Source organism: Dermacentor variabilis, chromosome 11, assembly GCF_050947875.1.
Source record: "Dermacentor variabilis isolate Ectoservices chromosome 11, ASM5094787v1, whole genome shotgun sequence".
Taxonomy (NCBI): Eukaryota; Metazoa; Arthropoda; class Arachnida; order Ixodida; family Ixodidae; genus Dermacentor; species Dermacentor variabilis.
Genome location: NC_134578.1, coordinates 13928344 through 13953454, shown reverse-complemented (window position 1 = coordinate 13953454; position 25111 = coordinate 13928344). Strand labels below are relative to the sequence as shown.

General features: G+C 42.1%; 2 protein-coding genes across 3 annotated transcripts in view; one reads left to right on the top strand and one right to left on the bottom strand.

Moving 5' to 3' along the window:
- Positions 1-2246: 2246 nt before the first annotated feature.
- LOC142564642 (tetratricopeptide repeat protein 9C-like) lies at positions 2247-7036 on the bottom strand. Its single transcript, XM_075675716.1, has 5 exons — positions 6886-7036; positions 6443-6770; positions 5270-5462; positions 3960-4148; positions 2247-2561 (listed from the first exon to the last, which is right to left on the bottom strand). The coding sequence occupies exons 2-5, from the start codon at positions 6572-6574 to the stop codon at positions 2497-2499; spliced, it is 579 nt and encodes a 192-aa protein (XP_075531831.1). The 5' UTR covers positions 6575-6770; positions 6886-7036; the 3' UTR covers positions 2247-2496.
- Positions 7037-7475: 439 nt separating this feature from the next.
- LOC142564569 (uncharacterized) overlaps positions 7476-25111 on the top strand; it is a 32129-nt gene continuing 14493 nt past the window's right edge. The window contains exons 1-12 of one of the 2 annotated variants that reach the window (XM_075675620.1): positions 7476-8029; positions 9080-9157; positions 10394-10450; positions 10520-10653; positions 13103-13268; positions 15176-15262; positions 18322-18381; positions 19330-19406; positions 20349-20418; positions 21119-21202; positions 22966-23018; positions 24709-24775. In XM_075675620.1, coding sequence (XP_075531735.1) covers positions 7910-8029; positions 9080-9157; positions 10394-10450; positions 10520-10653; positions 13103-13268; positions 15176-15262; positions 18322-18381; positions 19330-19406; positions 20349-20418; positions 21119-21202; positions 22966-23018; positions 24709-24775 — 1053 coding nt within the window. In that variant the 5' untranslated portion in view covers positions 7476-7909. The remainder of the gene's footprint in view (positions 8030-9079; positions 9158-10393; positions 10451-10519; positions 10654-13102; positions 13269-15175; positions 15263-18321; positions 18382-19329; positions 19407-20348; positions 20419-21118; positions 21203-22965; positions 23019-24708; positions 24776-25111) is intronic. The other variant, XM_075675621.1, reaches the window with a different exon arrangement.

Below are 25111 nucleotides of genomic sequence, written 5' to 3'. Positions count from 1 at the left end.
TCGTGAAATATACATTGCAGAACAACCACAGTTCTTTTGCGTCCCTTGTTTACTGCTAAACCAAATGAAGCACCAAAGCTCATAGAGTTTCATACAGTAATTACTAGAGGGAACTCCAGCAGTGGTGTCTAAGGGAGCTGCAATGGGAGTGGTTGAGCCAGCCTGGGAATTATGGGAAGTACATGGATTTGCCTAAACTTTGTTCTTCCGGCTTCATACGGCTTTGCAAAGTTGTAATTTTCAACAATGTACTGTGCAGTAAATAATTAAATAAACATTACTAAAATTGTCCAACCGCACAATTCGAACACAGGACTTCTGGGCACAGACGCCCGATATTGAAACCATTATACCACGGTCGCATGCATCGACAAGTGACAACGCCCTTATGAATTTATCGCTGGCATGCCGGTGCCTTGAGACGCTACTGTTGGAATTAGTAGCGATTGTTTGTGTTCGCAGCATATTCTACACTAAGAAAAGTATACATTGCTCTAAAATTTATGACAATGAACGCATACAAAGCATAATAAACGAATCCACAAGCACGAAGATCGCACAAACCCTTGTACTTCCCATCATTCCCATGGTGGCTCGATGACTGAAGCGCCAGAGTTCCTTTTAGTACATTGTAGGAAACTATGCTGAAACTGACTCATATTGTCATTTGGGAAGTTGCATAATGATGCGTGGCCACCAGTCCCATACAACTGTATAGAGCGTAGGACACTGGTTCTAGACGTACTGCGCCCACCGCAGAAGGTTAGAAAAACACCCATATAAGCACAGCAAATAAGTGCCTACGTCGGGCGGCTAGACTGATAACTGTAGAAGCGCCATTCAAAAGACACGGAATCATTCTCCCCTTGTGGTGGCGTTTTCTCTACTTTTTCAATGAAAACATTTTTAACGATACATATTTTCACAAACAGCTAAATTTGCACATTTTTATTTTCCTTCCTGTATGGCTGTTGCCTCGGCTCTCTCCCTTAGTAGATTGCTTAATTTTTCAATTTCTTGCGACTCTTGTTTCCCGTTGCCACTTTTCCACGAAAAGTACGCTACAATTATGGGAAAAGCCAGATGAGTTAACGGGCGACATTCATATTGCTTAGGGGTTCAACAGTTATTGAAAGGTTTGGCTGAAATTTTGAAGTTTCTAGGGATGGGATTATGAAGCTTAGATCATTGAAAAGATAACAGTGGGGCCTTTCTAGCGGCAGCACCTTCAGATTTCGAAACAGACATTGAAATAATGAGAAAGGCAAAAACATTCCAACATTTTTTAGCTGGGAGAATATCAATCTATTTCACGCCCTCAGTTCTCGTGTCCTTTTCCTTAGCCCAATCAGCGATCGCTTCTATGGTTCGGCCATAATGTTACTGGAACAGCAGCCCAGTGTCGACCGCCGAATAGCTGGCAAGTCTCAAGATTGATTTGGCGGCGCTTTAGGAGTGTGGGGAGTATGTTGCTCAATTTCGGGAGGGGGTGCCCCTACCCCCGGGCACCTCCAAACGCGTGCCTGGTTCACAATTTGTTGCAGGTGGTCAAATTTATAAAGTTGCAAAGGAAGAAATTTAAGAAATCACGAGAAGGAAATTTAAGAATAAAAATGGGTTAGAAAGCATATGGCAGGGGTTAACAAACCTCGACTGGGAACTTGCCACTGTCATTGTAATGTGTACAATCATTGCATTCTACCAGTGCTAACATATGGGGCAGAAACTTGGAGGTTAACAAAGAAGCTCTAGGACAAGAACCGTGCAAAGAGTAGTGGAACAAAAAAATTTGAGGCATAATGTTGAGAGAGAGGAAGAGAGTGGTGGTGGTGGTGGTGGTGGGGGGGGGGGGGTGGATCAAGAGCAAACAGGCATGGTCGATGTTCTAGGTCACATTAAGAGAAAAAAAAAATGGAGCTCGACAGGCCATGTGATCCGTAGGGTACGTAATCGGGACCATTAGAGTTACAGAGTAGGTGCCAAGGTGTAATGCAGTACTTTCTTAAAAATGATTACATTGCAAAGTCACGAAGCCATTTAAAGGCAGAAGGACAAAGTTGGCTGAACTACCTTGCTTGCAGCTCCTGTAGACATAGCTGCACAGTTCCCTCTAGTAATTGTATGAAACTATGCCCAACGCTAAGTAAGCGGAAATTGTTGCACTAAGCTACAATCAGAACATGGCTGTAAATAAAAATACACGAGTTTGAAGCATGCAAAACAATACATATAAATGAGGAGCAATGTGTAGTTTGTGAAAAATCTTTATTAGTATATCATTAGTAAAAAAAAAATCTGTACATTGTGAGCACATCAAAAACACGTCATGGTTCAGGAACACACAGAGGAAGCATCCCCTGCACCATCAGCTTTGAAACAGTGGGAAGCAGGCCAACACGACGGCAAGTCAACAATGAGATCATAAACTCTTACGAGTAGGCTTGGTACATACGCCACTGCGCTGGGGCTGTTTAATTGGCAGGCCCTTTAAGCACATCACTCTTTGCTGGAAGACGACTGTCCCTCTGTGCAGAGCTTGATGTACTTTATGATTGAGTCATCTGCAAGAGAGAAAAAGAGAAACAAAAGTAACAGCACGTCAAGTCTGGGCCAACAAAACTTTGCGAATTCTGCACAATCTGAAGCGCGAGGCTTTGGAGACTATACCTCTTACTCTGCACAGCAGTGCACACAGTGCTCAATTCTGTGGTATTCATTTAGTCTCAATGTTGCTGCATCCTCAGTGTCCAAAATGTACAAACCATGTTATAACCATTGCTCTCAAATATACTAGGGAGTTCCAAGTGACACGGGCTACGAGACGTAAAGCAATGAATGATTACTAGGGCTTAACATAAGAAAGCAACTATGCCGCTATGGGAGACACTGTGTTGGAAGGCACTGGATTAATTCAAGCTCCTGGGTTCCTGCAAAGTTCACCTTACGAGAGTTCCTTTGGTCCACCAGGCACAATCATCGCTGTGCCTCTAACTCTGGCCTAATTTGACAGTGTGAGGAAACCTCCGAACATCCACCCCACCGGTCCGTGCTCTTTCCGCGAATGCCATGTCCTGAAGAGTCATGCTACGGGGCCCTCAGATCGGGTTGTAATTGAAAAAATACAGTACTGTACTTATTGGACAGCCATGATAAGGCAAAGTTTCAGTTATGAGTTCTGAGAGAAAAAAACTTAGGTATGCACACTAATATGGCGACAGAGTAGCGGATGAATTATTCATTCTCGGCAGGGATTGCCCGCCGACTAAGTCGAAAGCCCCAGAACAACCGGTGCGGCCTTGGAACTGTGGCTTGTTTTTCTGCTTCTCTCTTCCAGTCTGCGCAAATGTGAAACTGCCACATGTGGAAGGCAAGCCGATGCACCATCTGTTCCGAGACCCAAAAGCGCTGTCAAACATTGCCAAAATACTTGGTGCAGTGACACGTACAGAAGCTCCCCCACTGGAGCTTTCCTTTCCACACTACAGAAAGTTGTAGTTATTCTCCCAAAGCACTTTGGTTCGATACGGCACTGAGGGGAATGTCAAGGTGAATTCTAATACTTGCAATGAATTTTAAGGGAAACTTTCTCAACTTTTTCCCGCGTAGAATGTTCTTACCCAGTGATATTTGAGATCTCGAATGGCTAAGTAGGTTTATCATGGTACAAAGATGACTGTGCTTCCCATAGTTGCCCTCATAGCCAACTAAGGATGGTGGAACTCGTGAAATCTATCTCTTCACATTGGAGTGTTGGTGCTTCTCTCATGGTGTCCGTTCGTTTCATGGGCATCTTTCTTGCTGCATGTTTAAAAGTTCACTCTATTTGCAGTCAGTGGCTCAAGTATCACCACCTGAGCAAGCATTGTAACTAAAATTGCGGGTAGGCCTGGGCGCTAACCTGGTTAGGACCTGCCTACAGGTTGGACAACAGCACAATGTGGAACTTCAGCAACACTCACCAGGTTTTCCCTTGCGCAGCCTGTTGGCATCATTCAGGTACTGCAATGCAAGGGAGTAGTTGCCCATTTTGTAGCAAGCAACGCCCTTGCGAAAAATGGCCTTGGCATTATTGGGCTGCATCGTCAAGACAATGTTACAGTACTGCACCACCCTGTTGTAATCCGTAGTCTGTAGTTGCAGCAGGCATGCTGAGAAAAAGTTTGAAAAAAAAATTTAACCGTGGTGTTTAAAGTCTCAAAGCAACACACGCTGACGCACCACCTGGACATCAAATGTAGCTGCTATGGCCTATAAAAGTACTTATTAAAAAGCGAACCATTACTCTCTTAAAGCTACTGCTACAGCCTATACTTTGAATTATGGAATTGTTCCTTTACTGCATTACCCTGTGCATTGTCATACACCTATATCATATTGCTACTTGTTGCTAATTAGTTCATACTTGCAGGAAAAAAGTTGCGAAAGCATGAAAAGAAACGACCAGACAGTAAAGAATGCTAGTTGCGAGTAACATTCTTTCCCGTCCGGTCATATTGTACATGTCTTGAGTCTGTTACACTGCAAGAAGGCACCCACGAGATTGCAAATAACACGCACTGAAGAGCTGTGTATAAGGACATAATTCAGCGACGCTGATGAAGGACACACAGATGTTTTCATCATAGGTGCATCTTGGAACTGCACAAATCCAACGTGTCCCAAAGTGGTACGCTAATTCAATTTTGTTGATAAAACAGATCAGTCTATTGGAACACTATTATACAGAAGGAGGTAATGTAAAAGCTGCAAGTGGGACCTCCTGTGAACTAACATTAAAATGCAAACATGACAACTAATACATTATGGAAATGAGAAAAATATGAAGCAAGAGAGGGTATGCACATAAAGAACTATTGTGAAAAGATCACCTAGAGTTACTAGATTTGTAAAAAATGTTGGTGGGCAATGCATGTGAAGTATCTTATTACATGAACGGGTCATGCAAGCAATCTATAGAATCTGTAAAGAATGAAAAAAAGAAGTGAAGAAGAGGTAGCTGAGCAAACCAAACAGAGAATGTGGAATACATACACTTAAGAGCATTAGTTTTCTTAGTTGATAATTCTAGATGGGTAAAAATTGAAAGCGATGTATATTGTTTTAAATTGGTTAGTCGGGATTTATGGAATGAAACAGCAGAAGAAGACTATTGGCCGTAATTAGCAAGCACTTCAGGAAGATTGCCAGACCTAGAAAAATGCTTACGGTTATTGTTAACTACCACATGGCAAAATTGCGAAGTAGATGCAGTTTGAGATAAAGAACCTACCAGCGAGGTTGTTGTAGCATTCAGCGTGGAGCTTTTCCACCAGTGCCTTTGTGGATTGGTCCAGTTTGGGGCTCACTGCACTCGTGATGGGCATGTCGAACCGGACCTGACAGGCCCGGAGGTACAACAGACACTCGTGGTACTTGCGGATTGCCGGCTTTATCTTGTCCTCCTTGTAGAGATCGTTGCCTGCCTGCATGCACAATAAATGTCGCTGCTATGCCATACTCTCCCCCTCAAGATTTTCACGAGTCATTCCGCAGTGCAGTCACTAGTGATTCAGAATGAACACCCATAAAGTTGCCTGAAAGAAAAAATAAACAAAGGAGTGTAAGCGAATAACTTCACAGCAACTCGGTAAGACTTGTCACTAATGGTGACACTCTCCACATGTGGCGATACGAACTGATAAAAAAAATTAAAAATTGACGGCGACCGTGGTCACCACGCCGTTTCAAAGGGCCCGTTTCTGACATTCAGGTAAACGCGGGACAGTCGCGCACCATCACTAGCATTATTTCATATTTACAGTTTAAGCAATTGTGGCTCAACACCACGGAAGGGAAAAAAATATGTTTGCTTCAGAAACACCAACTGAACGCCTTGACGAACTTCGCAACTGGTTGCACACGGCCGCGCAAGTTATGAACAGCCAACGATAAGATTCCATCTTAAACTTCCATTGCAAATGTCAACAAAACTAACAAAGAAAATACAAGTTGGAACGGACACATTTTGCGTCTTCTACTAATATGGGTGAGATAAGCTGTCAGTTATTCGAAGAACCCTAATCTAACATGAAAAGGATAAACAAAGCAAAGCCCAAGTCACTCCGGCAACCCGTTTGGTGCAACGCAGCGGAGTTTTCCTGCGCTGTGCAGACATTCAAATACCGCATCTAAATTGCAAGCAGCATTTTAAGTACTGCTATTTCCTGCTGCTATTCCAAAACGTACTACTACTACAAGCTATCCGTCAACAAAAGTACCACCCTTTTCCCCATTTGAAAACGAACCAAAATATTACACAACTGTAACATGACGAGTCAAATGTCGAATTTATCAAAGGCGCGTCGTGTGAGCGACACTGCGCCAACGCCTACGCATATTTGCGACACCAAACGCAGCGGGCTCAGAGAAAACAGACAGAAATTCAGCTGCGCCCATTACTGACCAGTTTGCAAGCTCTGGCATGGTCCACGTTCTCGGAAATGGTCAGACGGCGTTTCACCGGGTCCTCGGTGGACGCGGGCATTCCGTCAATATTTTCGGTCACCATCGGTGTCAGCAGTTCCGCGTCGGCCATCGAAGTTGATGCAGGAGGGGACAGTCGCTGGGCGGGCGAACAGCAACAATCTTTTGACAAGTCACGGGGCGCGCGACGCTGAAGTGTCAAAGTCTGTCGGTGGTGTCAACACGTGTCACCACACGGCGGGGCGCACCGCTCGCCTTTCGCTGAGCGCGATGTGACAGCGACCACCCCGAATATCCACCGGCGCGTCCTGCGCAGAAACCGCGTAACGAAACTTCTTTCACTTCAAGCGACACGTGATCAACCGGCGTGGTGAAAGACGTGGCCGTTTTCTTTCGGTAAACTACGAAATGGCGCTCACTTACCTAACGACTAAAGTACAACAATCACGCACTGCTGGATCACCAGTGGATGCAAGCTTTTGCTTGCTATATACCCATATGATATACCTTCCGAGTCGTTTGATTGGTTGACAGCGCAGAAATCAACAATCCCGGAAGACGCATGCGCGTTTCAAGTGCGAATAGAAAAGCCCATTCGCTCCTTTACTAGATGCCTGCCCCATAGAACGGAAAACCAGCTGCCAAACTCTTTTTCTTTTCTCCTCGCCACTAGTGTCGGTCGCGAGTGCCACATGGGGCTGACGGAACCAGTGGGCACTACCTTGCGTGGCTTCCGAAACCTTCATCAGCCGTGCCCCCACTCTCAAAGGCCATTAACCTTAATCATTATTCAGCGTATGTTTACAGGTATTACTGGCGACAGGTATTCTAGAGCCAGACAGTCAGCCTTTGAAAAGCGCACCCAAAGGATTGTGCGGACCGTGGTTTCATGCCCGCCGCTCGTGATGATAGATGATGATAGTGTCGGTCGCGAGCGCCACCTCGCGACACTTGTTCACAACTGAGGACATATCCGTTCTGGGAGGCCGAGCCATTCCGCAGGCATCTAGCAAAAGGAGGCAATGTTCGATGTTATTATTTATAATTGAGCATATGTTGCTGACGATGAAATTTCAGTCGCCGTGTTAAGGCTAGCGTGCTCAAGCAAGATGGGATGATCAGCTGGGAGAAACCAAGAAAGCAATCAAAACATCCGGTCGCGGCGTTGCAGTAGTTGCTGAGCGACAGCCTTTAAAAATGGCCGCACGGTTTGTTTACATTTCGAGCTGCCTGCTGCAACTCTATGGTCTGCGGACCTGTGCGTAGGCTAACGAAGGTGTAGCGACAGCTCGCGCCTTAAATTAAGGTTACGTCAGCTCAAGGGGTACACGATGTCTTTTCTAGGTGTTTGTATCTTGAATCACCGGCAAGGCTGCCTTTTTCTAGGCAGAAACGTCTTGGCGAAGATAGCGCTGTAGTGTTGTGACATGAACGACGCGCGAAAAAGATGAGCAACTCGGATGAGGATGCCTCCAAGTCCGCGTCTAGTCGTGAGGTCAGGCATCTGACACAATCCGTCGAAGAAAGTATCGTCAGCAAAGTCAACGAGCTCTCGTCTGCCCTTATCGTAAGACCTACTGTATTTCGATGTAGCACACGTCGCTTTCAGTCACGAATTGTGATTGACTGCTGGTAAATGTTCCAAAGTTATACGGGTGTCCCACGGCGCATTTTTTAGTCGCGATTGAGCTCGATGCGGATCATATTTCTCAATCATGATTGGCTTCTTTGAACAATTAAGTTGCTTGAGGGAGCCAATCGTGGTTGATAATTTCGATCCGAACCGTGCTCGAATTGCGATCAAAAGTCGTCGTGGCACTGGTATTAAAACTACACTGAAAAAAAGTAAAGGCGGTGGGAGGATTCTTTGTGCGTTATCTCTCGCGTCTTCATTAATAAACATCAATTTATTGATAAGCATACTATCCTGTCAGTCACATTATGACAGATTCTTGATAAATGTACCAAAGTTTCGTAACTTTATTCGAAGGTGTTACATAGTGCACTGAGAGAACGTCAGTGTTGTAGAAAACTATTTCGTGTATTGTGTTCTACTTAGTTATCGTAATTGCAGGGTATTCACATTGATTTGTTGTGCAGTCAGACTTGTAACATTTTCTCATAGAAATGCTTAAATCGCCAGCTCAAAGCGCGTGCATGCACAAGTTAGTTACCAGATGAAGTCGCTATGAGAAAGCAAAAAAAAAAAAATATTTTGCTATTGCTGACAGAATGTGGCACTCCGAACGTACCATACATCAAACATGGTAGTACCTTCAGCAAAGTGGTCATGTAGAGCAATACTCTGCAGCACAGTAAAGTGAAATGAATTAAGCCACATTCAGTGCGCAGGGGCTCAATTTATCCGAAGCTCTAATGTCCGTGGGCGCTTCCTTGCCGCTTCTGAACTGAACTGGCAAAAAATTTGGGTACACAATTAAATTTGTGCACCGGGACTGACTGACATACCCGGTTGTCAGGGGATGAAATTTGTGTTGTTTTTCACTCATCTTACTTGCTAGAGTGACGCATTGTTTTCAACACACTGATATAGTTTGCACTAATCCTGTTTGTGGCAGTTTTAGTAACGTTGCTTTTTATTTTGCTGCACTTTCAGGATACGAGCACCAACATCCATTGCTTGAACAGCAAGATTCAAGCGTACCGTCAAGAACAAAATGCTGCTGTCGAAGTGGTGAGTGGTTGCACAATAGAGCCAAACTTTCTCTGGCTCTTCCCTCCTCTTTGAATAGACACACGTCTGGCCAAGTAAACTGGGCCAATCTCAAAGGCAGTGTGATTAAAGATGGCAGTTTGGTGGGCCGATCCTGATACGATAGAGTTCATAATACCTTGTGCTATGTACTACTGATGCACACATTCACATCCATGGTGTGACTTTAGTTCATTCATCAAAGAAAACCCTTGGAACAGTTCACAAGGAAGGACAAAAGGCGGCAGGACAGAACACTTTGTCCTTTCGTGTGAATTGTGCACAAGAAAATGTATCTTCCTTAATGAAATAATGTTTCCCCAAGCAGCTACTGGAAATGCATGGCTGGAATAAAAAAAAAAGTAGAGAAATATATAGTGTTTGTAGGCATTACATAAGTGCAGCATAAGTGCCCACTCTCTGCACACTTTTGTGTTAAACAAATGTGTCATGTCCACAAAATTGGCTAACACATGCTGCTTGGGATAAGCTGTAATGCCATTGGTGGCATAGTTTCCTACAAAAATCACCAGAGAATCACTAGAACCCTGGTGCTACTGTCTATGGAAGCTGCAAGCGTGGTGGTTCTACCAGCGTAAGAGTGATGTGCAATATACATGGATTTGCCTCAGCTTTGTCCTTCTGGCTTCAAATGACTTTGTGGTTGTGTGAATTGGTCATATTTAATGAAGCATTGTGTTATAAATCAACAAAATTCAGAGTGATTAAGCATGTGCACAGGAGTTAATTGCCTTCATGCGTTTAGAAAAAAGCTTGATTGCGTTGAAATTACAAGAATTTGATACATAATATATAATGCAGCAAAAACATATCAAGCCACAAGCATGGTGATGAGACAAATCCATGAACCACTAATCATTCCCATGGCTGCATGAGCAATTACAATGCCAGAGTTCCCTGTAGCTATGCCTAATACCATTGCATGTTATGTATCCTTGCAAGTGCTTTAATGTGGTTTTTGATGTTGGTTCATACTGGAGATAGTAAAAATACCACAGCACCCGCATGCCTCATAGCATTAACCAATAGTACTAACCAATAAGTGTCCCCAGCGGCGTATCCTGGCAGGTCTAACTAGAAGCTGTCGCTTCACTTTGCCAATCATTCTCCAATGGTTTCCGCTCAATCTCTTTCTGTACAAGAAAGACAAGCAAGCTGCCCTAACACGAGGCATTGCATACCTTTTCTTTTTTTCAGCTCAAAGAAAATGTTGACGTCTGCCTAAGGCATATTAGCAGCCGGGAAGCTACTACAGTAAGTGATCACCATCTCTTGAGTGCGCGAGTGATCATTTACTGTTTCACTTATGTATGCTTTGTTCAGCCACTGCAGCTGTCGAGTGCGCGGGACTCCCCAACAAATCCGTGGCGCATGGTACGAGATAAAGAAGCTACCATACTGGAACTTGAGAGAAAAAATGACCACTTGAAGGCGAAGTTGGAGAGTGCTCAGGAGAGGCGAGTTGCATATGCGAATGTTTTGCTCAGTTGATTACTTGATTAATTCTTTCATTTTCTCATTAATTCATTTACAAAAATGCTACTGGATGGTTCGGTGCCAAGTGTATAGCATCGAAGCAGCTTTTTCTTCTCTACGTCTTCATCCTTCATCACATCTTTTATCCATCACCAAACATTGTGCTCACACAGGTACAGTTGCAACTATCACGATTTTTCAAAATTCTGGGATTCTACATGCAAAAACTATGATCTGATTAACATCTATCGAGATGAATACCACTGTTGTCAGGTTTTGTTGTGCAGGAATGTAGATCAAGTTCACAGATGCATTCTCCAAAGAGATGGTAAAGAATGCCTTAAGGCTGCAATAATGAGATGAATCTATCCCAATTCATTTTCAAATCGTGTTTCGGCAGTTGTGCAATCACTGCTTGGCCTACATTATCACCAGGCAATGGCAAGTCATGGGTGGTAGATAGTAAGAAGGGAATATAATCAAGCAAAGGGAACTGCTGCACTATAGCAGCTAAATATTGTGTAAAAGCACCACTTAAGTGAAACACTAAGAAGCTTGCATTCATAGTAATTTATTCCTTCAAAACCTTATTTTCATTAATTTTGCAGTAGTAGGGTGAATATTAGAAAAGAAAGTGAAGATGCAATGCTCCATTCTTAAAATTTCATGCCGAAACTCCAAAGCTGGTGACATTATGGATTTCAGAGTATTTTTCCGTATTTAGGATGCTGTGGCCCAGTAAAAGTTTTTGAAACTTGCTAAGTTCAATCTTTGGCCCTTCTTTGATACAACATAGTCCATCTTTACCGATAAATAATGAACTAGACCTAAGCAGATTTCGCCAAATTTCACGACGTGAAGACGAGCTTGTGCAAGAACTTGAAGATGGTGTCGCCACCCATCTTTAGTTTTTGCGTTGTCTTGGCTGAGCAAGCCTCTTTTCACAGCAGGAGTGGCTTTTCTGGGTATTGTAGAGAAGTGATTTACTAATGAAGGTAAGACAATTTTTCTATTTAGTGTTTCTTTAATGCTAGCGAGTGTTGTGGGCTTTGCAGTGACTGCACTGGACGTGATTCAAAGTGCTCGCAGTGTTGCGAGTAAGCAGGCTAAGAAGCTGTGCCAAGAGGAGGTGTCACACAGACTATATATCTATATTGGACAGGCGAACATAAGCAGGGAGGTACAGGTGCTGCCTAAAGTGAATGGAAAGCACCTGTGAAAAATTTGATAGTTGCATAACTTCATTGAAATTAGTGGAATCGCCAAATGGATTGTAAATATAGTTTTGGCTTATTCATACACAGAGTAACCTTTATGCTATGCATATGGGGTCACTGAAGCTGTGGATAGTAGTAGCAATGTTGGTAGCAACATTTTGTGACGACACCACTGTGCGTCGTGTCTCTCTTTTTGTGGTTCGTCTTAGGTGTTTGCGATGTAACATTAAGTTCAGAATTATGTAACAACTAGGCCCAAATGAAGCTTTACTGAGATTTTGTGACACTTTGTCCAGCTACAATGCACTTGAGGCATTTTTATGTTACATGCATTCTCATCAAATAAAGAAAAGAAGAACTTCACGGTTATGTTGCTACTGATGCATTACAACAGGAGTTAAGCACATTGTAGTAGTTCACTGCAATAATAGTTGTGTCCTCTCTGGTTGAAAACTACACAGCAAGTGAGCAGCCGCATTGGCTGCTCACTCATCATCAATAGCCCAGTACTGGCAAAGAATAATACTGCCATGATCTGTTTAGGACTAGACGTTGAGGGCAAAGATATTTGTAGTTGCTGTTGTGGAGCCATTCATTTCGACTTTACTGCTTCGCCATTTCCTCTCATGACAAAGCAGTGCAGGCAGTGAGTAAAGCTTCGTCCTATGCCCACCAGACTTTAGCCAAAAGCTAACAACAGTAGTACTTCAGGGACGGCAAGAATCCATCGAAGCAGCCACCACCTCCAAAGCCTTCCACCGCAATACGGTCCAACGGCAAGCTCCATGACAGGAATGTCAACAAGGGCAATTTAAACGAAGCAGATTCCCTCAGCTTCAGCACTGAGGATTGTCAATGCGCTTCACACACATGAACCGTTCCACGATGATGCTTTCGAAGATGTAAAAGACTGGCTGGACCATTTCGACCAGGTCGCCACATTTAGTGAGCGGAATGACTGCTGTAAGCTTAAGAATGTTTGTTTCTCCCTTGAGGGCTCGGCACAAGTGGGGTACGGGAACCACAAACTTTCATCCTTGTCATCTAGTCCTATATAGAGTGTGGCAATACATTCACAAAAAGGCTAAAATTCTCCATTCTTGGCATGATGGTGATGATAATGTGTGATGATAATCTATTTTGCCTGTCCCACTATGGGATGTTTGACGAAAAAACTTGACACCGGACTGTTTGGCTTTGTCACTTTCAATAGACTGAAAGAGAAGTCTGAAGAGCTGTTGAATTCATCGAGGCTGCTTTTGGAGAAGTCGCAAGAAGCGTTGCTTCTTCAAGATAACCTCACCACAGCAGAAAGAAGGCTAGCCGAAAACCAACGAGAAGTTGAGAGGGCAACACTGCGTCTCCGACACGTAGAAGAGGTCAGTCTCTTGCTCACCAGTTTGAATGTAGACTTTTCCACATTCACCAGAAAAAGTAAATATATGAGCTTTAAAAAAATGTCACAATGAAAAAATGGGGGAAGCGGAAGATGGAAATTCAGGACGTTGAGCCAATGTTTCGACACATGTAGTTGTCTTTTCCAAAGCCTTCAATAAGACAAGTCCACTTGTCGAAATGTTGGCTCCCGCTTTTACCCTGTTCTCGTTTTGCTCATCATCTTAATGTTACAATGCAACTCATGGGCCATAAAAGACGCTGTAGTCAGGGCTGTGCAAATAATTTTGACCATCTCCCGGCGACGAAGTTTAGCTCAGAAGCTCTTATGTACTTAAGTCCATAGGAATAGAGAAATAGTTTTGTACGGCATTCCACTGCAACGAAGTCGATGAGGATTATTGCACAGATGAGAAAGCTAAACTCTACTGGCTGTAGGGGACAGATGTTTTATTTGGGCTCTAAGTAGATTTCTGAAAATTATTGAAAATTGTAAGCACATGAGGCATCAAGTTTACAACTCTGTGATTCGGTAATAGATAGTGATATCCCAATTCTGTAAGCTACAGCTGTTGAGGTATCTGCAGCACACAAAATAGATGTATTTTACATGGCTCTGATATATATATCGCCAAATTATGCTTAGCGCCTTTACAACACCTTCATAAAAATTGTGAGACATTTACGTAAGCTGCAAGCTAATATACAGTAAAACTTTAATCAAATGGACAGAAATATAAGGAAAAAATCAGAAATAATAACGTTCCAGTTTTATCAGTTTTCCATACCACATTTCTAGAGTGCCAGAACATCGTAACTGGAACATCAATGCATTTCACTGTAGGTTTTGAGTACTTAGTTCTCAAAACTGGTGCAAGGTGCAGAGTTCCTTGATGAAGGTGATGGTTTGAGTACTACTGGCTGAGGTCAGTTATGCAATTACAACATGTCCCCTAAATTTATGACTTCACATTAGTGAACTGTTAATTAATAATTGCAAAATTTATTATTGCAAAAAAAGTTTGGTACCAACTAATATTATGAAGCTTAGTCCGCAAGAATTTCGTCTCACGTCCTCATCTTCAGTGCTCAAAAACATACATTACAGAAAGCATGTGGTATGTTGGTGCTCATATTTATGCAACGTTTGATACAAATGTTTCAATTTTCTTGTTCATAGTTGTCGCCTCTGAGCACTGATTCAGTGGTTGTGTCTCTTTAAATCATGGTATTCTGCCCTAAACAGCATGCTTCTAATATCTCACTTACACAGGCAAATTTTGTGACACTTTGAGTGAGGGCTCTTTGTCACAGTGTGTTTCAGTTTGGTAACACAGTGCTACATGGGAAAGGAATGTGTCATTTATAGATGATGGCAGTGTCAATAGGGAAGTTAACCAGAACATTATATATTTGTTATTGGCATTGAAAAATAACATAAACGATCACCACAAGCAAAGATCGCAATGCAACCAACACTCAGGTGATGCGCTGTGAGTTTGGAAATGCGAAGGCTGGTGAAGCATCATTTCCTAAAGAAAGCATGATGGCTTTTATTGGCGAAGGAACATTAACGGCTTTCATAAGTGAAGAAGTTTAGAAAATTTGATGTCACAAAAAGCTGGTGGTTATATTTATTTATTTTTGAAGCAGTGCTAATAACGCTACATACTTTGACTGAGAGAAGTAAGTGTGACAAATGCTCTCACTATCGGGTGCCTTCTGCAGTAGGTGTCACTGAACCTTTCCCTGTGACAGCCTGCAAATGACACTTACAGTGAAGTGCAACTCTCTCACAGTGACACCGAATTTTTCAATCTGACGGGATAAGATTCATTTTGAAATGTGCAAAGTAGGTTTTTTGCAGCAAATAGGTTTTGCCTGTGCGCAGGACTCTGAGAAACAGACGACGCGAATCAAGAATGAGCTCACCCGTCTGGAGCGTGAACTCCTGACCGATAGAGAAAGGCATTCATCGGTGAGTTGAAGTAAACACTTGCTTGATGCATGGCTTTTCGTGCATCTAGTTTAGTGTTATGTATGATAGAAGTAGCGTTGAAGTGAGCTTTGCTATTTCTTTTCTCCTGAAGATAAGTTGCAGAGGTTGTGGGAACCTTCGACTCTCTTGCATCCCCTTGTTTTCCCCGCATGGCTCTCACATCTCCTGCAATCTGGCTTCTCCGCAAAGCTAAGCACTGCCAGCGGTCAGTGTGGCTGCATAATTGTATGAAAAATGACGCGAGTGTTGCGCTGCTAATGTCACCTACAAGCGGGGCACCAGGATGGACAAACTTGATTGTTCCAATGCATCACCATTCACCTGACTGTACGCTTGAACGATTAGGCATTGATGTCCAGCATGGAGGTAAACATATTTGCTTGATATCCTGTCGCGGTGTGTTGGACTTCCTTGATCCATCTGCACCCATGGGCATGTTCCATTGGTAGTAATTCGGCTACCTGGCATTGTTGCATGAAAGGGGCAATAAATGCCCTTTTGAGTGTTTGCCCTATCGCATTGTTGTTCCTCTGCCCCAAGGGCACGTTTAAGATCCTGAAAAGTCAAGACACTTGTCTTGAATGCGCTCCTGATGGGCAAAGCAGTTCCCAGAGCATGAGGAGATCAGCAGGGCGAGAGAATGCAAGGTGCCTCAATGTAACCATGCATGTTCGCATCCAGCTGCTTTTGTACAAGGTGTCGCCGCTAGCTGCTACCAGCGCAATCTAAAGCATGCGGCTTGTACGTTTTTGACATGTGTCCTTACATTTGTACTAACCTGTCTGCCATCCATTGCTTTAATCTGCATGTATCCTTTACTGACTCTGTATAATTGTTTTTTTTGCTTAATGCTTTAGTGTTCCTGATAATCGATGTCTTGTTGAGTTGTTTTATAGTTAATGCTTTTTACCGTCACTGTTACAATGTATTACCTTTCTTTTCAAATTGGTACCTCCTGTACATGCGCAGGAGGTCCCAATTCAGTGTACAGGAGGTACCAATTCAGTATGCGACCCTGGGACCTCCTTTCGTGTATTCTGTTTTATAATGAGAAAATTATATTTAGTAATAAAATCTGAGTCTGACTGCTTCTTAAATACCCTTCTGCAGGGTTACTATGTAAGAAGTGGGAATGCATGAAAATGAAGAAGGCATTTTCAGTGGTGCTATCTACAAAACTAAGTTATTTCGTCCATGGAGGTGTATGAATGGGTGACAGTGGTGATGTTGTATGGAAGGCTGTCCCAGTCTGAAGTTACATGAGAAAAAGGAATGCTGTGAAATCGACAATAAATGTACAGCAGTGAGCAATGTTTAGGCGATGGCCTGTGTGCACTAATATGCATGAGGGGGGCAGTATGTAGTGCACGTGACGATGCAAGCTGGTATACAAGTTGTACGATGCAAGCTGGTATACAAGTTGTAAAATTATGGTAAACTTGTGTAGTGGAAAAGATTAATTTGCAGTTGATTTGCGGAGTTTCGACATCCTGAACCAACACATGGATTGTGTGAGGTGCCGCAGTGGACTCCTCCAGATTAATTTTTGCCACCTTGGTTTCCTCAACATATTCAAAGCATATGGTGCACTAGTGAAATGCATGAGTACCTAAACTAAGGGGCAGAATCGGAAATGAGCCGACAAGTTTAGCTGATTTGTGGTTGTTAAAGCAGAGGAATTTCACCCTAGAAAGGTAGGAATTATCCTTGGGGATATTGATACAGACTTCTAAGAATGAGCACAGCTTGGCAACTTAAGGCTCAAGAGTTAAAAAGGAGTACTGACATAAATTTTCCGAGTTTCGGAACCTCTACAGCGTGCTTATATCACGTATTGTAATAATTCTTAGCAAGTGTGAAGGTTAGGAAGTGCTTATAAAATAATTTAGTTTGATACTATAGCTGCTCTTGTAATGGTGCACCTATCATCAACATTATCATGCCATCATGATGTAAAGACTGGCCGACTTGTGTGCCATTTGGACTAACTATAACAATGTTATTCACCAAAAAAAAGAGATGTTTGTTTTGACTGCACTCGCATGCAACAGCCACAGTGATCATAAGAATGAAGCAAACCAACATATTGCAATATCATGACGCATACTCTTCCTGTGTACCAGAATTGAAACTGGTTCATGGGAACAACTATACTTATTTATTTTATGCAAACTACAGGCCGTAATCAGGTCCAAGCAGGTGTGAAGAAATAAACGTACTATAAAATGAATGGCATGTTTAATTAATTAATTAATTAATTAATTAATTTGGTATACCTACATCGCCTGCACAGCATTGTCGTAGGTGTTAGAATACAGGGGGTCACAATGGAAAAATATTCATCAACATCAAAAGAATACATCAGTAAGTGCAACATTGTTTAAGCCCTGAAATTCGCAAAAGCGGAAGAAAAACTAACAAAGTACCAAACAAAGTAACTAACAAAAAACAGTAGTGTATGTGCAGAGATGAATAACAGAACGTTCAAAGAATATGGCTCTCAATAGCATTTTCTATACTAGACACTCATGAAGGTGACGATATCACAGAGACTAGCTTTGATTAATTCCGAATTATAAATAAAGATTGTGTGACGTAGGGATGCATATCATGAGCATGTTACATACTGAAGTTGATATCTACAATAACATTATGTTAAACGGTGTAGGGTGTTCTGGAGCGTGCCAGTATTTTCGCTAAGGTTCAGAAGGCTCTGGACATACATTTGATGCAAAAGAAGTAGAAATAAAAAAATTCATGTCACTTCTTGAAATGATTGGTAATGGAACAATTTCAGACCATGAGATTTATGGCCACTGAGCACAAAATTGAAACAAAAAGGGGGAGGGAAAAAGGTAAGTGCAAGAGGAAGAGGGTGTCCCTTCCTTTCTGTTACCGTTTTGCGCCAAGTGGCTATAAACCTTATGGTTTGAAATATTTCAGTATGAACCAACTACCCCCAGCAACATGTACCACTGATTAGTAATTGCCATGCATTACATGCAACCTTAAGGCTCTGCTTGTGGTTTACCTTACAGAGTCTGCAGAGTCTCCAGCAGGAATTGAAGCAGGTGCATCTAGAGTCAAGTTCATGGCAGGTAAGCTGTTTTGACACAAATTTCATATTTCTTGGTGTTTCACTATAAAAAACAGCAATGTTATTAGAAAGCAGAGGATAGCCGCACATAATTTCACGCTGTGGTGTAAGGCTCAAAGTGTGCATTTTGAATCATTCTCGTGTGTAGGCTAAGAGAGATATCATGATGAGGTTTTGCATAGAGTGAGTCGAAGAACTCAAGATCAGATTGGCAAAATATCAAGTTCATTGGGTATTTAGCATGATCATAATTGCTGAATTTAGCATTTATGACATCACTTAGTGGTATAAATCTCAAAGTGCACACACTGAATCATTCTCATGGACAGGCCTTGACGGAGATTAGATTAGATAAAAGCGAGTCAAAGAACTGAAAGTTAGATCTACAGTGCTTCAAGCTTGTGTAATAATTAACATAGCCTTAATTAACTGAAGGCTAATTCAAGGCTCAAACAAAGTGCAGCAGCCCAGAGGAGCAGGGAGAGGATGTGGTCAGGTGGAGATACAAAAATCACATGACCGGTGACATCATAGTTGGCCGCACATGTGGAGACGGTGCCTCCCAGTCTCTTAAGGGGATGTCAGCCAAGTCAGGAGGTGGGGGCCTTCTTAGATGCACCAAGTAATGTCTTGAGCAGGATATGAATGGGTGCTCTCTGCCGATGCGCTCAGTCCACGATGCCTCCTTGTAGATGCCTGAATAGGGGCCACGTTGTTCTCATCATCTGACAAAAGCTGTAAGAGCTGAAACTTATCAGGCAGCTACATAACTTACTTTGTGTGGTAAATAACTTAATGATACCAGAAGTGTCCTAGTCTGTGTCTATTTAAATTTATAAAAATCACTATATTGAGAGGGCAGACACGGAAATGATTGATTTCAGGTAAACCTCTGTGGTGTTGTATGTCAGCTAGCTGATGGCTTCCGTATTCCTGTCTTTCCTTCCAGGAGCGTTACATGCGTGAGAAACAGAAGGCATCTCAATTGTCAGAAGAGGTAGCCCAGTCAAGAATACAGCTTCAAAGGTGGGTAGAAAAGCAGACGCGACGAGTGCCTCATTTAGGGCAGCTCATTATATGGCATGGGTGTCGTCTAGCAAGAACATTTTGTGTAGTAACGTTGAAGTTTGGGTGTGTTGGTATTGCATATTTGTCGATAGATAGTGTAATAACCAAGTAGCGCTCTCTGTGTTTATGTGTTGAAATCGTTGATCACATTGAAGATAAGTAATGACGATCGTCAGCTTTGAGTGTGTGTTTTATACTTTGACCTGGAGTTAGTCACGTACACTTGCAGCTTCTGCCGGCAAGCTTGCGCATTTTTGGTGTTGTTATTACTCATCACTGTGGCCAAATTACAGCACTGTGTTGCTTAATGCGTGGTTATAGGTTGAAACCATGGCTGCAACAGCTGCATTCTGATAGAGGCAGAAGGCAAAAATACACTTCTGTAAATGGATTTAAGGACATGTTAAAGAACTCTAGGTGGTTAAATTTAATTGGGAGCCATATGTTGCAGCACCTGTTATAGCCCTTGTGTTGCTTTGGTGTGGCAAACTTTTTCAATCAATCAATTAGTCATAAATTCATCAATCAGTCAGTCAGTCAATCTGTCAATCAATTATTTAATCAGTGAATCAATCAGCTCATGCTTCTTATTATGCATTATCATGCTAGCTTATAGCTGGATCGTATTGCACTGAAGCTGTGCTGCTAGTGGCAAATTTGCATTTAGAGGTGTTTTTGTTTTTGCTTGCATGCATTGATAGAACACATTCAGCGACTCTGCTGAAAGATCAACATTGTGGTGACTTTAATCACAAAATTTGAAATGTAATCTATTGAACTCAATTTCACTGCACTGATTATGGTGTTGACAAGTTTTTATGTGGTGATTCTGAGCTTGGTGGCGTCATATTGTGATTGCTGCCTGGCTCATTGCACGTTGCTCTTCCGTGCTTTTTCCAGGTATCAAAAATTAGGCAGCGCTAGAAGTGAAGAAGATGCTGAACATCTGGAGAAGGGAAGCAACCCAACAGTAAGCGCACATTTTAATCATAGTGTTTTTTATGATAACTGCAAAGAATGCAGCTTAACATTGCAGCTTATTCTGCTTGGTAGCTCAGTGCAGTTGCACATATTTTTACATCACCAAGGCAATGTACAGTGAAATCTCGTTGTTACGAATGCTACATTAGCGAACCTTTCAGATTAATGAACTTTTCAGAACTCCCCAGCTAACTTCTTATGTTTTCAATGTAAAAATATTTCAGTACTATGAACTTCAGAATACCGAACTTTCCGAATAACAATCGTTATTCAAGTTTCCTGTCATGTTAATGCCTCATTGCTACAAACTAATATTCCAAAATTTGGCGATTCTTAGATTTCCGTGTATCTTTCATGGCAGCTGAAGCAGTAGGCTAGCAGACTACAAGGCGCAGACAATGGACACCACGGCGCGCAGGTTTGGCAATCCTGAGACGGCGCTCTAAAAAAAAAAGCCGCAGGAGAGAATTTTTTTAAATCTTTTTTCGGATCAAAGTAATGAAAGTTAGGGCCCATAGAAGCGCATGGGTGCCGGCCGGAACTTTCGGACGGGATCGAAACTGAAAAATAGAACAGAAGTCTACCGTATGAGTTATCTATGCACGCAGCCTCTTTCTGCATTAATGCTATTTCTTTTGTGACGCCCATCATCCACTGCATCTAATCATCATTCCTTTTGTTTTACAAAGCAGAGTCCGGAGTTGGAGGACATGAGGACAAAGTACGACGCCCTGAAAAAGGAATTGATGCAGCTAAAGCGAAAAGTTGTTCAGGTATTGCAGGGATCTAGCTGTCCTCTTCAATTCTGCCTCTGTCCATGACTTGCTTTATGATCAATAGCTCTTTCAAGTTTGTGCGTTGTGCATCTCACACAGTAGATACATGAGAGGGTGGAGAGCCATAATGGAGAAGCTTTCTTTTTATGTAAGATCATACAGCTTACAGTTAGTATAGCAGGCTTTGTAGTTGTCATTGAAACCCTTGAATTGTAAAACTGCCATTTTCAAGCCCTTGAAAGCCATTAAGTTTCATGGAGTGGTCAAAAATCTTCGAATATTTATTTTAGGATAAGCTTAGTGGATTTTATGTGTGCATTCTGGCCACGAGGACTTTGCAAGTCAAGAGTTGAGCCATTCCTGTTAGCTTTTTCAAGGTAGGCAGCCATTTTGTTTCTGGCCGCTGGGGACAGATTTATGTGAAAAAGGTATAGCAAGCACTTTTTTATTGCATTTACAATAAATGCTTGCTCATTATCTTTAAGACAGTGTTTGAATTTTTTTTGTAATGGTGCTACAAACCCTGTAATTATTTGAACGGTAATTATATTTTAAAGCTCACTGTGTTGAAATAGTTTCCACCTGCTGCGGTAGCTCAGTGGCTAGGGCATTACACTGCATGGGGGCGGAATGCAAAAACCCTTGTGGACTATTCATTGGGTGCACATTGAACCCCAGGTGGTCAAAGTTAATCCAGAGTCCCCCACTATGGTGTGACTTGAACGGATGATCAGGAACAAACATTTGAATTGAAAAATGCTAAATCATGGAAAGTTCCAAAACACTCAGACATCAAAAGGTAAAAAAAGAAAATATGCCAACATCACAAAATGTCTTAAGCAGATCTAGTAGTAGTAATAGCTGAAGAACGATCCCATTTCACCAAGTTTCTGTGGAATGAAAAATATCTGCATTCAGGGAGGTTTATCGCAAATTAGTGCCTCAGAAGCCCACATGGTGGAGGAAGTTTCATTTTCACAGAACTGACTCGCTGTATTCAGTGTTTCCGTGCTGCTTCGAGTTGTTGACTAATCCGACCTCACCCTGCTTCCTGCTAGCCGCCTGGTTAGCTCAGATGGTAGACCGTCTGCCAACAAAAGTTGTGGGTCCTATTGTATGTTTGATTTCTGAATTTTTCTTTGACTGTAAAGCTTTCTTTCTGAGATACCTGTGTAGGTTTTCTTTGTACTTGATCCTACCCTCCAGTAGATGACAATGTCACTCTTTCATTAGCACAAGGTATGCGTAAAATAGCATAACTTCTGTTAAAGATTGGTGAGATCTGATTTTCAGCTGTTTAATTGTTCAGTTTCGTAAATAGCATGAATGTGTTACTGTGGCATTGCATATTTACCAAGTACCACTTCTAGTTTGTAAGAAGTGTAACACACTGTATGATAAATGCGTTTTGTGTACAGAATTAAGATGTTCCACCACTGCCTGATCACTTAAGGAGCACTGTGCTCAGAGTGAACACGAAATTTATTGTGGAATGAATAAAATAGCAAAGTGTGTTGTTCAAAAGGATTTATCATAAATAGTTGCGACTTAAAGCAGTTGTTTTAAATAAACACTCAAGCCTCACATATTCACAGCTCTATCAGCAGGAAAATTTGTTTTTTTTTACTTCTTGTCTACATTGTGTACCTGAGGCCGCTCATGGGAGGGAGTACAGTTAGCATTGAGTTGGGCTTCTTGTGTATTATAAATTTTATTTCTTGGTAAAAATTCTATGGTGTCCTGTCTCATGCAACTTGCAGAATGGAGGTGTTCAAGACTTCTCAGTGATTGCCGATCCCGAGGAGTTTAACAGGTACTCGCTTTGTTTGTTTCCTTTGGAGGCATGGTTTGGTGTTGCAGTGGCATGACGTTAAGAGGAAGCTTCACCTCAAGGACAACTCCGATTTTCCTATGCAAGTACATGTGATGTGCAGAAGTGCTGGCATTAGGCAACTGACAAATCAATTTTAATTAAATTTTGAGGTCTGGGCAGGTAGTGCTCAACGAAGGGCAAGTGCACCTCATATCCTGGCAGATGATGACGGAACCATGTACTGAAACTGTTTACTTGATTAAAAGAAGCACATAGAGGAAGAATGAAACATCCACCCGTTTTGTAGCAATTGCTACAAAGGAAACCCATACGGGTTCCTCGAAAGAAAAGCCTCATAGTTGAAGAAAAATTCGTCCTGGTCCGGGACTCGAACCCGGGACCACCGCCTTTCCGGGGCAGCCGCTCTACCATCTGAGCTAACCAGGCGGCTAGCAGATGGTAGGGCGAAGTCGAATTTGTCGACAACACGAAGCAAAGGCAAGAGTTTGACGTAGTAGTTCTGCGGAAACCCGCAAGGTGGAGAGCTTCTCTCCACCTTGCGGGTTTCCGCAGAACTACTACGTCAGAGGAAGAATTCATAGCTCACACCATAAGAAAGGCAGTGGCTTGTGACCAGCTACTGTGCTAGGTGAGTTTTGTGGGACACCCCGCCGCACCTTGGATGACGTAATGCCGAATGTTTGTAGCCACTGAAGCGTGTTATGCCCGAAGGCATCGGAGGATGCGCTTTTGTATTCGCCCGTTAGTGCATGCACAGGACAACGTTTTATCCGAGAGAGAAAGCTCAACTTCGCTCACTGTAGGAATCACCATTTTGATTCAGGGAACCATAGTTTTTACAACATACTTTAAGAAATTGGTAAGTTAGGAAAAGCTGAAGCACAAAGTTTAGAAATTTTTAATTGTGCAGCAAAACAGATGTTGCAGTTCTCCAAACTGCATTTGTTATGAACGTCTGAAGGGGACAAGTTTTATAGATGAGTTTACATCTTACATGAGCAGTTTACGAGTTTACAGTTTTTGCAAAATTGCTGCACTGTGTACAACAATTTTACAAAAGTCCCGCTCACAAATTAGCAGTATATTTCAGAACAGAGCGTAATAAATCAAGTTTGTCTGCTTTAGGTGTCTCAGCATCACAATTTACAGAACTGTTTTGTCAAAAAAAGGTAATTCAAGAAATTAAAGTTTAGTTGTCATTTCATCGAGTCAGAACCAGTTTTTTGCTTGTGAAGGTGTGCTATGAAATACATTGCCATTGCAGTTGACAGTTTCTCAATAGCATCCCTCTAGCACTTCCGGAAAACCTTTGGTAATAACACCAGCGTATTTCTTTTCTTCTCTAAACTGGTGATGACCTGTGGTTTCTGTTTAGCAAGCACTGCTCCACTACTGCTCGGCTTCAATTTCGCATTAGCGACATGTCAGCTAAAGTGACTGAGTTGAATAGCTTAGTTGCCTGGACATTACGATTTGTCTTGGATATTCACCTCTTCATGTAATATATACCTGAACAGGCTGAATTGCATTGGATGCTACGTGCAATTAAAAAAAAATGGTTTGTTTGAAATAAATAAAACACCTTGTGTATGAAAAGTGAAAAAGAAAATCCTTACTGCTTAATCTTGTTCACATGAAAGTGGCACAATATTGTTCTACTTCACCACAGGTTGATCCTGGAAAAGCGAGACATTGAAGAAGTGTGCTTGAGTTTCGATCGCAAATTTCAAAAGCAGGTGCGTTGACATTTTTGCGCCATTGTTTCCAAAAAAGTATTGTGCAGTTTGGTTGAGCATGCATTGTTGTCACAATACTTCGATGTGCGATCAGGGTCGCGATAGCATAAAACTGTTCCACTCTATTTTTACCCTGAATCCACCAATAGTCCTTGTAGAGTTGTCAAATTTGGGAAAGTCAATGGTGGATTGGGAATAAAAACATAATGAAGTAGTGTTACGTTTTTGTGACTCAGGATATATCTGTATTTGTTCCCCAGGCCTTTGCCATGCTGTCTTGACTTTTATTTTGAAAAGAGTGAATATAGCTACAGTGTGATGGTGCCAACGGTAATA